The sequence below is a fragment of the Phoxinus phoxinus genome, assembly GCF_949152265.1.
Source record: "Phoxinus phoxinus genome assembly, chromosome: 9".
Lineage (NCBI taxonomy): Eukaryota > Metazoa > Chordata > Actinopteri > Cypriniformes > Leuciscidae > Phoxinus > Phoxinus phoxinus.
The window spans coordinates 23,090,031-23,105,689 of record NC_136884.1 but is presented as its reverse complement, the minus strand read 5'-3'; the positions used below and the strand labels follow the sequence as shown (position 1 = coordinate 23,105,689).

Genomic DNA, 15,659 nt, shown 5'->3' with positions numbered 1-15,659 from the left:
TCCGGGGCCACTGGCCAACTTCTTCTGTAACTCGTGGCTGGAGCAAAACATTTTTATGGGTCTTTGGGCAGCAGTAAAGGACTAGGTCTCCCCGTCGGGGAATCGAACCCCGGTCTTCCGCGTGACAGGCGGAGATACTGTCCACTATACTAACGAGGAATTGCAGACACAGGTAGTCTTCCCCGATAAGCGCGACTGCATCTTGCTGCAAAAAGAGCACCGCTTCGCAGAAGCCAGTGAACCAAAAAAACATTTATAATACCATTTAAAATTTAAAGTGTCTGTATAAAACTTGTTACGTTATTAAATTTGAGAGCTTGTTTATTGGACGGTCAGGTCAATAAGTTCATGCGATTTTTTCAGTGCCGGGTCCAAACAAAGAGAGTTTCAGTTCCTCTGCACCTGCCAGCTGCTAATGTGTTGCAAGCATTCTTGCTGACCGCACAAGGCGGCATCCAGCCTACCTCCAACCGCCTGTGTTGGTGGTATAGTGGTGAGCATAGCTGCCTTCCAAGCAGTTGACCTGGGTTCGATTCCCAGCCAACGCATTGCCTTTTGCTCAAGCAGTCGTCCGGGGCCCCTGGCCAACTCCTTCTGTAACTCGTGGCTGGAGCAAAACATTTTTATGGGTCTTTGGGCAGCAGTAAAGGACTAGGTCTCCCCGTCGGGGAATCGAACCCCGGTCTTCCGCGTGACAGGCGGAGATACTGTCCACTATACTAACGAGGAGTTGCAGAGACAGGTAGTCTTCCCCGATCAGCCCGACTGCAGCTTGCTGCAAAAAGCAAGCTGTTTTTTGGTCGGTCAGGTCAATAAGTTCATGTGTTTTTTTCAGTGCCGGGTCCAAACAAAGAGAGTTTCAGTTCCTCTGCACCTGCCAGCTGCTAATGTGTTGCAAGCATTCTTGCTGACCGCACAAGGCGGCATCCAGCCTACCTCCAACCGCCTGGGTTGGTGGTATAGTGGTGAGCATAGCTGCCTTCCAAGCAGTTGACCCGGGTTCGATTCCCGGCCAACGCATTGCCTTTTGCTCAAGCAGTCGTCCGGGGCCACTGGCCAACTCCTTCTGTAACTCGTGGCTGGAGCAAAACATTTTGTATTGCATTGCCTTTTGCTCAAGCAGTCGTCCGGGGTCCCTGGCCAACTCCTTCTGTAACTCGTGGCTGGAGCAAAACATTTTTACGGGTCTTTGGGCAGCAGTAATGGACTAGGTCTCCCCGTCGGGGAATCGAACCCCGGTCTTCCGCGTGACAGGCGGAGATACTGTCCACTATACTAACGAGGAGTTGCAGAGACAGGTAGTCTTCCCCGATCAGCGCGACTGCAGCTTGCTGCAAAAAGCAAGCTGTTTTTTGGTCGGTCAGGTCAATAAGTTCATGTGTTTTTTTCAGTGCCGGGTCCAAACAAAGAGAGTTTCAGTTCCTCTGCACCTGCCAGCTGCTAATGTGTTGCAAGCATTCTTGCTGACCGCACAAGGCGGCATCCAGCCTACGTTCAACCGCCTGCGTTGGTGGTATAGTGGTGAGCATAGCTGCCTTCCAAGCAGTTGACCCGGGTTCGATTCCCGGCCAACGCATTGCCTTTTACTCAAGCAGTCGTCCGGGGCCACTGGCCAACTCCTTCTGTAACTCGTGGCTGGAGCAAAACATTTTTATGGGTCTTTGGGCAGCAGTAAAGGACTAGGTCTCCCCGTCGGGGAATCGAACCCCGGTCTTCCGCGTGACAGGCGGAGATACTGTCCACTATACTAACGAGGAGTTGCAGAGACAGGTAGTCTTCCCCGATCAGCGCGACTGCAGCTTGCTGCAAAAAGCAAGCTGTTTTTTGGTCGGTCAGGTCAATAAGTTCATGTGTTTTTTTCAGTGCCGGGTCCAAACAAAGAGAGTTTCAGTTCCTCTGCACCTGCCAGCTGCTAATGTGTTGCAAGCATTCTTGCTGACCGCACAAGGCGGCATCCAGCCTACTTCCAACCGCCTGCGTTGGTGGTATAGTGGTGAGCATAGCTGCCTTCCAAGCAGTTGACCCGGGTTCGATTCCCGGCCAACGCATTGGCTTTTGCTAAAGCAGTCGTCCGGGGCCCCTGGCCAACTCCTTCTGTAACTCGTGGCTGGAGCAAAACATTTTGTATTGCATTGCCTTTTGCTCAAGCAGTCGTCCGGGGTCCCTGGCCAACTCCTTCTGTAACTCGTGGCTGGAGCAAAACATTTTTATGGGTCTTTGGGCAGCAGTAAAGGACTAGGTCTCCCCGTCGGGGAATCGAACCCCGGTCTTCCGCGTGACAGGCGGAGATACTGTCCACTATACTAACGAGGAGTTGCAGACACAGGTAGTCTTCCCCGATCAGCGCGACTGCAGCTTGCTGCAAAAAGAGCACTGCTTCACAGAAGCCAGTGAACCAAAAATAAATGTATAATACCATTTAAAATTTAAAGTGTCTGTATAAAACTTGTTACGTTATTAAATTTGAGAGCTTGTTTATTGGACGGTCAGGTCAATAAGTTCATGCGATTTTTTCAGTGCCGGGTCCAAACAAAGAGAGTTTCAGTTCCTCTGCACCTGCCAGCTGCTAATGTGTTGCAAGCATTCTTGCTGACCGCACAAGGCGGCATCCAGCCTACTTCCAACCATCTCCGTTGGTGGTATAGTGGTGAGCATAGCTGCCTTCCAAGCAGTTGACCCGGGTTCGATTCCCGGCCAATGCATTGCCTTTTGTTCAAGCAGTGGTCCGGGGCCCCTGGCCAACTCCTTCTGTAACTCGTGGCTGGAGCAAAACATTTTTATGGGTCTTTGGGCAGCAGTAAAGGACTAGGTCTCCCCGTCGGGGAATCGAACACCGGTCTTCCGCGTGACAGGCGGAGATACTGTCCACTATACTTACGAGGAGTTGCAGACACAGCTAGTCTTCCCCGATCAGCGCGACTGCAGCTTGCTGCAAAAAGCAAGCTGTTTTTTGGTCGGTCAGGTCAATAAGTTCATGTGTTTTTTTCAGTGCCGGGTCCAAACAAAGAGAGTTTCAGTTCCTCTCCACCTGCCAGCTGCTAATGTGTTGCAAGCATTCTTGCTGACCGCACAAGGCGGCATCCAGCCTAGGTCCAACCGCCTGCGTTGGTGGTATAGTGGTGAGCATAGCTGCCTTCCAAGCAGTTGACCCGGCTTCGATTCCCGGCCAACGCATTGCCTTTTGCTCAAACAGTCGTCCGGGGCAACTGGCCAACTCCTTCTGTAACTCGTGGCTGTAGCAAAACATTTTTATGGGTCTTTGGGCAGCAGTAAAGGACTAGGTCTCCCCGTCGGGGAATCGAACACCGGTCTTCCGCGTGACAGGCGGAGATACTGTCCACTATACTAACGAGGAGTTGCAGAGACAGGTAGTCTTCCCCGATCAGCGCGACTGCAGCTTGCTGCAAAAAGCAAGCTGTTTTTTGGTCGGTCAGGTCAATAAGTTCATGCGTTTTTTTCAGTGCCGGGTCCAAACAAAGAGAGTTTCAGTTCCTCTGCACCTGCCAGCTGCTAATGTGTTGCAAGCATTCTTGCTGACCGCACAAGGCGGCATCCAGCCTACTTCCAACCGCCTGCGTTGGTGGTATAGTGGTGAGCATAGCTGCCTTCCAAGCAGTTGACCCGGGTTCGATTCCCGGCCAACGCATTGGCTTTTGCTAAAGCAGTCGTCCGGGGCCCCTGGCCAACTCCTTCTGTAACTCGTGGCTGGAGCAAAACATTTTTATGGGTCTTTGGGCAGCAGTAAAGGACTAGGTCTCCCCGTCGGGGAATCGAACCCCGGTCTTCCGCATGACAGGCGAAGATTCTGTCCGCTATACTAACGAGGAGTTGCAGACACAGGTAGTCTTCCCCGATCAGCGCGACTGCAGCTTGCTGCAAAAAGAGCACCGCTTCACAGAAGCCAGTGAACCAAAAAAACATGTATAATACCATTTAAAATTTAAAGTGTCTGTATAAAACTTGTTACGTTATTAAATTTGAGAGCTTGTTTATTGGACGGTCAGGTCAATAAGTTCATGCGATTTATTCAGTGCCGGGTCCAAACAAAGAGAGTTTCAGTTCCTCTGCACCTGCCAGCTGCTAATGTGTTGCAAGCATTCTTGCTGACCGCACAAGGCGGCATCCAGCCTACTTCCAACCGCCTGCGTTGGTGGTATAGTGGTGAGCATAGCTGCCTTCCAAGCAGTTGACCCGGGTTCGATTCCCGGCCAACGCATTGGCTTTTGCTAAAGCAGTCGTCCGGGGCCCCTGGCCAACTCCTTCTGTAACTCGTGGCTGGAGCAAAACATTTTGTATTGCATTGCCTTTTGCTCAAGCAGTCGTCCGGGGTCCCTGGCCAACTCCTTCTGTAACTCGTGGCTGGAGCAAAACATTTTTATGGGTCTTTGGGCAGCAGTAAAGGACTAGGTCTCCCCGTCGGGGAATCGAACCCCGGTCTTCCGCGTGACAGGCGGAGATACTGTCCACTATACTAACGAGGAGTTGCAGACACAGGTAGTCTTCCCCGATCAGCGCGACTGCAGCTTGCTGCAAAAAGAGCACTGCTTCACAGAAGCCAGTGAACCAAAAATAAATGTATAATACCATTTAAAATTTAAAGTGTCTGTATAAAACTTGTTACGTTATTAAATTTGAGAGCTTGTTTATTGGACGGTCAGGTCAATAAGTTCATGCGATTTTTTCAGTGCCGGGTCCAAACAAAGAGAGTTTCAGTTCCTCTGCACCTGCCAGCTGCTAATGTGTTGCAAGCATTCTTGCTGACCGCACAAGGCGGCATCCAGCCTACTTCCAACCATCTCCGTTGGTGGTATAGTGGTGAGCATAGCTGCCTTCCAAGCAGTTGACCCGGGTTCGATTCCCGGCCAATGCGTTGCCTTTTGTTCAAGCAGTGGTCCGGGGCCCCTGGCCAACTCCTTCTGTAACTCGTGGCTGGAGCAAAACATTTTTATGGGTCTTTGGGCAGCAGTAAAGGACTAGGTCTCCCCGTCGGGGAATCGAACCCCGGTCTTCCGCGTGACAGGCGGAGATACTGTCCACTATACTTACGAGGAGTTGCAGACACAGCTAGTCTTCCCCGATCAGCGCGACTGCAGCTTGCTGCAAAAAGCAAGCTGTTTTTTGGTCGGTCAGGTCAATAAGTTCATGTGTTTTTTTCAGTGCCGGGTCCAAACAAAGAGAGTTTCAGTTCCTCTCCACCTGCCAGCTGCTAATGTGTTGCAAGCATTCTTGCTGACCGCACAAGGCGGCATCCAGCCTAGGTCCAACCGCCTGCGTTGGTGGTATAGTGGTGAGCATAGCTGCCTTCCAAGCAGTTGACCCGGCTTCGATTCCCGGCCAACGCATTGCCTTTTGCTCAAACAGTCGTCCGGGGCAACTGGCCAACTCCTTCTGTAACTCGTGGCTGTAGCAAAACATTTTTATGGGTCTTTGGGCAGCAGTAAAGGACTAGGTCTCCCCGTCGGGGAATCGAACACCGGTCTTCCGCGTGACAGGCGGAGATACTGTCCACTATACTAACAAGGAGTTGCAGAGACAGGTAGTCTTCCCCGATCAGCGCGACTGCAGCTTGCTGCAAAAAGCAAGCTGTTTTTTGGTCGGTCAGGTCAATAAGTTCATGCGTTTTTTTCAGTGCCGGGTCCAAACAAAGAGAGTTTCAGTTCCTCTGCACCTGCCAGCTGCTAATGTGTTGCAAGCATTCTTGCTGACCGCACAAGGCGGCATCCAGCCTACTTCCAACCGCCTGCGTTGGTGGTATAGTGGTGAGCATAGCTGCCTTCCAAGCAGTTGACCCGGGTTCGATTCCCGGCCAACGCATTGGCTTTTGCTAAAGCAGTCGTCCGGGGCCCCTGGCCAACTCCTTCTGTAACTCGTGGCTGGAGCAAAACATTTTTATGGGTCTTTGGGCAGCAGTAAAGGACTAGGTCTCCCCGTCGGGGAATCGAACCCCGGTCTTCCGCATGACAGGCGAAGATTCTGTCCGCTATACTAACGAGGAGTTGCAGACACAGGTAGTCTTCCCCGATCAGCGCGACTGCAGCTTGCTGCAAAAAGAGCACCGCTTCACAGAAGCCAGTGAACCAAAAAAACATGTATAATACCATTTAAAATTTAAAGTGTCTGTATAAAACTTGTTACGTTATTAAATTTGAGAGCTTGTTTATTGGACGGTCAGGTCAATAAGTTCATGCGATTTATTCAGTGCCGGGTCCAAACAAAGAGAGTTTCAGTTCCTCTGCACCTGCCAGCTGCTAATGTGTTGCAAGCATTCTTGCTGACCGCACAAGGCGGCATCCAGCCTACTTCCAACCGCCTGCGTTGGTGGTATAGTGGTGAGCATAGCTGCCTTCCAAGCAGTTGACCCGGGTTCGATTCCCGGCCAACGCATTGCCTTTTGCTCAAGCAGTCGTCCGGGGCCCCTGGCCAACCCCTTCTGTAACTCGTGGCTGGAGCAAAACATTTTTATGGGTCTTTGGGCAGCAGTAAAGGACTAGGTCTCCCCGTCGGGGAATCGAACCCCGGTCTTCCGCGTGACAGGCGGAGATACTGTCCACTATACTTACGAGGAGTTGCAGACACAGCTAGTCTTCCCCGATCAGCGCGACTGCAGCTTGCTGCAAAAAGCAAGCTGTTTTTTGGTCGGTCAGGTCAATAAGTTCATGTGTTTTTTTCAGTGCCGGGTCCAAACAAAGAGAGTTTCAGTTCCTCTGCACCTGCCAGCTGCTAATGTGTTGCAAGCATTCTTGCTGACCGCAAGAGGCGGCATCCAGCCTACCTCCAACCGCCTGCGTTGGTGGTATAGTGGTGAGCATAGCTGCCTTCCAAGCAGTTGACCCGGGTTCGATTCCCGGCCAACGCATTGCCTTTTGCTCAAGCAGTCGTCCGGGGCCACTGGCCAACTCCTTCTGTAACTCGTGGCTGGAGCAAAACATTTTGTATTGCATTGCCTTTTGCTCAAGCAGTCGTCCGGGGCCCCTGGCCAACTCCTTCTGTAACTCGTGGCTGGAGCAAAACATTTTTATGGGTCTTTGGGCAGCAGTAAAGGACTAGGTCTCCCCGTCGGGGAATCGAACCCCGGTCTTCCGCGTGACAGGCGGAGATACTGTCCACTATACTAACGAGGAGTTGCAGAGACAGGTAGTCTTCCCCGATCAGCGCGACTGCAGCTTGCTGCAAAAAGCAAGCTGTTTTTTGGTCGGTCAGGTCAATAAGTTCATGCGTTTTTTTCAGTGCCGGGTCCAAACAAAGAGAGTTTCAGTTCCTCTGCACCTGCCAGCTGCTAATGTGTAGCAAGTATTCTTGCTGACCGCACAAGGCGGCATCCAGCCTACTTGCAACCGCCTGCGTTGGTGGTATAGTGGTGAGCATAGCTGCCTTCCAAGCAGTTGACCCGGGTTCGATTCCCGGCCAACGCATTGCCTTATGCTCAAGCAGTCGTCCGGGGCACCTGGCCAACTCCTTCTGTAACTCTTGGCTGGAGCAAAACATTTTTATGGGTCTTTAGGCAGCAGTAAAGGACTAGGTCTCCCCGTCGGGGAATCGAACCCCGGTCTTCCGCGTGACAGGCGGAGATACTGTCCATTATACTAACGAGGAATTGCAAACACAGGTAGTCTTCCCCGATCACACGACTGCAGCTTGCTGCAAAAAGAGCACCGCTTCACAGAAGCCAGTGAACCAAAAAAACATTTATAATACCATTTAAAATTTAAAGTGTCTGTATAAAACTTGTTACGTTATTAAATTTGAGAGCTTGTTTATTGGACGGTCAGGTCAATAAGTTCATGCGATTTTTTCAGTGCCGGGTCCAAACAAAGAGAGTTTCAGTTCCTCTGCACCTGCCAGCTGCTAATGTGTTGCAAGCATTCTTGCTGACCGCACAAGGCGGCATCCAGCCTACCTCCAACCACCTGCGTTGGTGGTATAGTGGTGAGCATAGCTGCCTTCCAAGCAGTTGACCCGGGTTCGATTCCCGGCCAACGCATTGCCTTTTGCTCAAGCAGTCGTCCGGGGCCACTGGCCAACTTCTTCTGTAACTCGTGGCTGGAGCAAAACATTTTTATGGGTCTTTGGGCAGCAGTAAAGGACTAGGTCTCCCCGTCGGGGAATCGAACCCCGGTCTTCCGCGTGACAGGCGGAGATACTGTCCACTATACTAACGAGGAATTGCAGACACAGGTAGTCTTCCCCGATAAGCGCGACTGCATCTTGCTGCAAAAAGAGCACCGCTTCGCAGAAGCCAGTGAACCAAAAAAACATTTATAATACCATTTAAAATTTAAAGTGTCTGTATAAAACTTGTTACGTTATTAAATTTGAGAGCTTGTTTATTGGACGGTCAGGTCAATAAGTTCATGCGATTTTTTCAGTGCCGGGTCCAAACAAAGAGAGTTTCAGTTCCTCTGCACCTGCCAGCTGCTAATGTGTTGCAAGCATTCTTGCTGACCGCACAAGGCGGCATCCAGCCTACCTCCAACCGCCTGTGTTGGTGGTATAGTGGTGAGCATAGCTGCCTTCCAAGCAGTTGACCTGGGTTCGATTCCCAGCCAACGCATTGCCTTTTGCTCAAGCAGTCGTCCGGGGCCCCTGGCCAACTCCTTCTGTAACTCGTGGCTGGAGCAAAACATTTTTATGGGTCTTTGGGCAGCAGTAAAGGACTAGGTCTCCCCGTCGGGGAATCGAACCCCGGTCTTCCGCGTGACAGGCGGAGATACTGTCCACTATACTAACGAGGAGTTGCAGAGACAGGTAGTCTTCCCCGATCAGCCCGACTGCAGCTTGCTGCAAAAAGCAAGCTGTTTTTTGGTCGGTCAGGTCAATAAGTTCATGTGTTTTTTTCAGTGCCGGGTCCAAACAAAGAGAGTTTCAGTTCCTCTGCACCTGCCAGCTGCTAATGTGTTGCAAGCATTCTTGCTGACCGCACAAGGCGGCATCCAGCCTACCTCCAACCGCCTGGGTTGGTGGTATAGTGGTGAGCATAGCTGCCTTCCAAGCAGTTGACCCGGGTTCGATTCCCGGCCAACGCATTGCCTTTTGCTCAAGCAGTCGTCCGGGGCCACTGGCCAACTCCTTCTGTAACTCGTGGCTGGAGCAAAACATTTTGTATTGCATTGCCTTTTGCTCAAGCAGTCGTCCGGGGTCCCTGGCCAACTCCTTCTGTAACTCGTGGCTGGAGCAAAACATTTTTACGGGTCTTTGGGCAGCAGTAATGGACTAGGTCTCCCCGTCGGGGAATCGAACCCCGGTCTTCCGCGTGACAGGCGGAGATACTGTCCACTATACTAACGAGGAGTTGCAGAGACAGGTAGTCTTCCCCGATCAGCGCGACTGCAGCTTGCTGCAAAAAGCAAGCTGTTTTTTGGTCGGTCAGGTCAATAAGTTCATGTGTTTTTTTCAGTGCCGGGTCCAAACAAAGAGAGTTTCAGTTCCTCTGCACCTGCCAGCTGCTAATGTGTTGCAAGCATTCTTGCTGACCGCACAAGGCGGCATCCAGCCTACGTTCAACCGCCTGCGTTGGTGGTATAGTGGTGAGCATAGCTGCCTTCCAAGCAGTTGACCCGGGTTCGATTCCCGGCCAACGCATTGCCTTTTACTCAAGCAGTCGTCCGGGGCCACTGGCCAACTCCTTCTGTAACTCGTGGCTGGAGCAAAACATTTTTATGGGTCTTTGGGCAGCAGTAAAGGACTAGGTCTCCCCGTCGGGGAATCGAACCCCGGTCTTCCGCGTGACAGGCGGAGATACTGTCCACTATACTAACGAGGAGTTGCAGAGACAGGTAGTCTTCCCCGATCAGCGCGACTGCAGCTTGCTGCAAAAAGCAAGCTGTTTTTTGGTCGGTCAGGTCAATAAGTTCATGTGTTTTTTTCAGTGCCGGGTCCAAACAAAGAGAGTTTCAGTTCCTCTGCACCTGCCAGCTGCTAATGTGTTGCAAGCATTCTTGCTGACCGCACAAGGCGGCATCCAGCCTACTTCCAACCGCCTGCGTTGGTGGTATAGTGGTGAGCATAGCTGCCTTCCAAGCAGTTGACCCGGGTTCGATTCCCGGCCAACGCATTGGCTTTTGCTAAAGCAGTCGTCCGGGGCCCCTGGCCAACTCTTTCTGTAACTCGTGGCTGGAGCAAAACATTTTGTATTGCATTGCCTTTTGCTCAAGCAGTCGTCCGGGGTCCCTGGCCAACTCCTTCTGTAACTCGTGGCTGGAGCAAAACATTTTGTATTGCATTGCCTTTTGCTCAAGCAGTCGTCCGGGCCCCTGGCCAACTCCTTCTGTAACTCATGGCTGGAGCAAAACATTTTTATGGGTCTTTGGGCAGCAGTAAAGGACTAGGTCTCCCCGTCGGGGAATCGAACCCCGGAGCCGAAAATGGGTAAGCTTAACTTCCCTTAACTTTTCCCATTCATTCTCTATGGTAGTGCTTAACACTACGGATGCAATATACTTTTGGCCACACGTAGACTTCCTGGCGCTGTTTCGCTTTTCCCGTGGCGGGGAATTTAAAAAGCGTAGTGTCATCTGTCAATCATTCGCAGTGGAGGAGGGGAGACCCGTTTTACGATCGGAGAGATATTTGTTTTCCAGACTTGTGAGCAAACTTCTTTTGTTTTGTTACTGTCTAAACTACCTGCAGACAGATTTGACCTCAGGTGACCGCATATACATTATTATTCATATATTTTATTATTTAAATTGCATGTATATTATCATTGTTAACTGTATTGAATGGTTTGTGACGTTAAGAAACAGTACACCAAACTTCTCGTTATAAATACAGCTGTTATTTTATAAGAGTATCTTTGTTTATAGGTGAATTTCTCATCATTGATATCTTACTATGTAGGTTACTTGAATACAATGTTTAAAATATGTTAACAGTGCAGTAAGATGTAATGTGCAGTAGTATGGAGGATCAAACCTGCAGACATTAAAAATGAATGAATAAATAAATAAATAAATGTGATAATAGGAAAATAAATAAAAGAATAAACGCATTATTTCCCCCCTAATTTATTATTTTTTGCTTTTATATTTTAATGTTTTTTTTTATATTTTTTAATTGTATTTATCTATTTATTTTTTCCTTTTATTTGTATATTTATTTATATATTCATTTATTTGTATATTTATTTATATATTCATTTATATTAATATTTATTTATTTCCAGATTTATTTATTTTAACCTTTATTTATTTCAATTTTATTTATTTTTATATTTAGTCTTACATTTCTTTGCCATGCATGATAATTAGGTGGGTTGGTCTTGCTTACCAAATATAAAAATTAATTAACAAATAAATATTTGTTTATGTATAAAAGCAGAACATAAATAAAGAAAAGAAAAATACAAAAATGAATTTGATTAAGAGTTGTTTATTCCTTCATTTATTTTCCTATTATCACATTTATTTATCTTTTTATTAATTTACATATGTATTAATTCATCTTTAATTTCTGCAGGTTTGATCCTCCTATAATGTAATTCATATCACACACACACATATATATATTACATTTAAATTGCAAAAAAATATATATGTGTGCAATTTCATGGTATAATTTATCATTCTTTATTTGTTAAACTTGTTAACTTTTTATATATACATTTCTACATATAGATTTTTATATTAAATATTTATTACACATATATTAAGCAATTTAAATAATGAATATTAAATAACACAAATGTATTAAACACTACTATACATTTTTTTTTAAGTCTCTTGTGCATTAAGGCTGCATTTATTCATTTAAGAAACAATAATATTATGGCAATTTAAAATAACTGTTTTATATATATCACTGATGCTTTAGCTAACTGTCTTATTTCACTTTAAGTATTTTCATGCTTATGCTGAGACACTAATGAATACATTCTGATTTCAGAAAAGCATCATGAAGAAAACAGTGTTTTTTCCCGGGAAAGTCAAAGTGTCTTTCAGGAAAGGACCATCAGGCCATTTACGCCGGGACCCATCAGAAGAGGCAAAACTAATTAAAGACAACCCTTCACTGCAGGACAAGTCAACACCTCAAAGAGAAGACCTGGTCAAGTTGAATGCCCGTTCTGTTGTGTTAAATAGAGGAGGGGATGTCTCTGACAAGCAAGAAGTGTTGGGAGAATACATTCTTCAGTTCGGCAAGTACAAGGGCAAGTCTTTCAAGTGGTTATTAGAGAATGACGTCAGCTATGCTTTGTACCTGTCCGATAAGGTTGAGGAAGAAGAACAGGCTGGGCAGTTCAATCCAGAGGGTCCATGCAAGGATAGTCTCATTTCCTTTCTTGAGTACTCAAGAAGCTTTAAGGAAATTGAAGACCTTAAACAGTATCTGTCTCAAAGACCAGATCCAGTGGCAGTTTTGACAGAGGATGACAATACTGTTGGATTTGGATCAAGAACACAAGACACTTGGAGGAAAATTTGGGATACCAGGGCAGACGGATATGCTTTCTTTATAATGAGGCAGAAGTGTGTTCCAGGCAGCAAAATGTACAATTTGCAGCAGTATCTTTTAAAACAGCAGCAAAAACAGCTGACCAAAAACACTCCTCCGTTGCCCTCACCATCAGCTTCCACTGCAAGACCACCTCCTCCTTCCACTACTGCCTCTGATCGGCCTGGTGAGTTAATACAATCCATGCAAATTTGCTTATATTGATTCTTAAAGCCTATTGATGCATATGTTTATTATAAAATGTATTTTATTTTATAGTAATGGAGGAGGATGAAGAACTGGAGAGGATGATGCTGAGTCTTTCTCCAACAAAATATCTCACACAGCTGAGTAAGTAAATCATGTGTCATGTGTGTTATATATACCCATGTCAAATTCAGCATCTTTATGACATAAAATTGCACATACTGGAGAGAAATCATTCAAATTATAATGCTTAATTTTTAGGATCATCTGCAGCCATGGGATCCACAGTATTATCTACAACAGGTTACTTTCCACATCAGTTTTGGAGGCGTATTCCTTTACATACAGACTTATCCTCCATCTCTGATTTGTATAATCTTATTTGTTGTTTTGGCAGTGTTCTTGCCTGCTCTAAAAAACATGTTCTTTTGTTCTAACTACTGTTAAGGTTTGAATATACCAGTGGTGAGGGTGAGTGCACTTCATGAATTGTATGCATGCTATTTAAACTGTTTTTATTTGTTGTGGACTGTTTTATTTAAGTGGACTGTTTACTTACAGACATTTGAACATTATTAGAATGTGCATTACTAGAATAAATAACAGAATAATAGAATAAATAATGATTCTAGTTATTCGATGCAGTCAAGACAATCAAATACATCTCATGTACATTCAGTGTTTTAATATGTTTTTAATTTCCTCCTTGTGCTTTTCCTTGCAGGTCTGCCGCAGCCTCCATCAACATCAGCTCCTGTGTGTAGGCCTTCTTCACGTGGTGAAGGCTTTGTACCAGCACAATCAACGCCGGCACCAATGCCATCTGCACTGACTGAAACCCCTGTTCCCAGCTACTGGAACAAAAAAAGTAAAGACAGTTAAACACACGCGCATTCAATGTGTTATACATGCAGATATACACACACACACACACACACATATATATATATAAATATATATCCTTTGCTTTGTGTTCCATGCAGTTCTGCCACAGCCTTCACCGACATCGCATGCCGTCTCTAGTTCTCCCAGTCCACCTGCTCCTGTGAGTAGGCCTTCTTCACAGACTGATGGCTCTGTACCACCTCCTGCAGCACACTCAGCACCTACAGGTCCTGCATCAATGGCGTCTGCACAGCCAGAAGCACCTGTTACTAGCTACTTGCAAGATATTAGCCGCTGGAACTGCTCTCTACATCAAAGAATTTGGATGAAAACAGAGATGGAGTCCATGGGGCTCTGGCCAGGATCACACCCAGTAAGACACCTCATGAATATGGTCTCCTTGTGGCGCTATCCACCTCAGCCTGAGCTTATAGAGACCAGCATGGGCCTTCCGTCACCAAAGTACTTCCAGCTCCATCCCTTTTTCATTTGGAAACCTGAGCACAGTATAAATGAAAGGCTTAGAAACAACTACATCCTGCCCTGTCTCTACAGCTGTCCAACTCCTCATGTTGTGTCCTCTGGTGTGGGAAGACCCCGTGTGATCCTTGGCACTAGTGGGCAATATTACATCCTTGCTTCACGCCTGTGCTGTAAGGCATGTAAAAAATACTGGTTCGCTGATAAACCTCAGTGGGTGGACATGCTACCACAGCGATTCAGAAACATCTTGCCAGCCTTCCTCACCCATAAGAAGGCAATCTGTAAAACGGTGATGGATGAACTGAGGCGCTCTGGAAAATCCCCTAATGACATGGCCAACCAGCTGTCTGAGGTGCTTCACCTGAAGTTTGAAAGAGCCCACCTGGCTTATCTTCTCATTGTGCAGAACGTCAGGGATGCTGAAGCAGGGCTGTATGGCCAGAAAACCATCACAGGGGCATTGAGGAAGGATGACACACCTGCACCGTTTGGGGGTTATGAAGACACTGATGGGTGGCATGGGATGTCTGTGTCTGCACATTATCTGGTGGAGTGCCTGCTTCAGGAATATCAGCGGCAAGAGACAGCTCTCACTCAGCTCCTTCAAGGCACTTTTGGACAGGTGTTCAGGTCAGATCACACACGCAAAGTTGCTAGAAAAGTGACCCTCTCATCTGGCACAATGTCATCCTATGCTGTGATGAACGAGAACTGGATGATCCTGTCCTGGGTGATGCTGCAGTCTGAGAGTGAGCAGTCCTTAACATCAATGTACTGTGGGATGGCCAATCGCTACAGTGCTGCTGGCATACCCAAGGCCAAGTACCAGTGGGTGGACAGGTAAGAAGAATGACATCTCATCACACATCACATAGTGTAAGCAAAGGTAATGAATACATTAACATTTTATTTTATTTCCCTTTTATCTACTTAGGGACTGCTGTGCCGCTTTCAGAGTGATGGACCCAGGACCGTATGAGCACCAGCAGTGGGAAGCTTGGAGGACCACTGAAGCTACTGTGGCAGAGGTTACATCTGGAAACCTCAAGAATTTACATGCCGCTTGCCAGAAGTACAATGAGGACATGGTGGTCAAACTAGACTTGTTTCACTGTATGCGGCGATTCACCAGGGAATGTGTTTCGGAGCACCATCCTCTGTATAGCTCCTTCTGCCAGTTCCTCTCTTCTGCCTTCTCTGTAGTAGATCAGAGTGACCTGGAGAAACTGAAGAACGCATACAAGTTCTGTGGCATTGAGCCTGCTAATCCCACCAAGCAGCACATCAGAGGGCACTGCAGGACAAAAGTGCCACATCCTCAAGAGCTGGTCCAAAGAGTGGAAGAAGTGCTTCACCATTTCCATCTTGCAAAGGATCCCAACAACATCTTCCTTTTTAAACCCTCAATGTTAAAATTGTGGTGGATTCAGCGTATCCATATCCTTAGAGGCTGTCTGAGTGACCCTGAGGTGGAGGAAGGAATCCTCTACAGACATGGTGGAACCCTACAACTGAATCATGTCAAGGGTGAAGGAGCTGCTGTGCCCATCTGGATCCCTGTCAGAGGCACTTCACAGCAGGAGGGGTTTCATTTCCACTAGGCTCATTGGGTAACGGGCAATCGCGTCTCTCCTGAGCTGTTCCAGGCGCAGGGT

The 15,659-nt window shown here is 47.5% G+C and overlaps 2 protein-coding genes across 2 annotated transcripts in view; both read left to right on the top strand.

The window, feature by feature from the left end:
* LOC307003877 (uncharacterized protein) overlaps positions 1-15,659 on the top strand; it is a 337,300-nt gene that overhangs the window by 252,941 nt on the left and 68,700 nt on the right. The gene's annotated exons all lie outside the window — the stretch shown is intronic.
* LOC307004234 (uncharacterized protein) lies at positions 11,771-15,605 on the top strand (the record flags this gene model as incomplete). The annotated part of the gene is made up of 6 exons (XM_079623335.1): positions 11,771-12,616; positions 12,709-12,780; positions 12,898-13,107; positions 13,361-13,504; positions 13,620-14,844; positions 14,939-15,605. Exons 4-6 carry the CDS (start codon positions 13,453-13,455, stop codon positions 15,603-15,605), a joined length of 1,944 nt encoding a protein of 647 aa, XP_079479461.1. The 5' UTR covers positions 11,771-12,616; positions 12,709-12,780; positions 12,898-13,107; positions 13,361-13,452.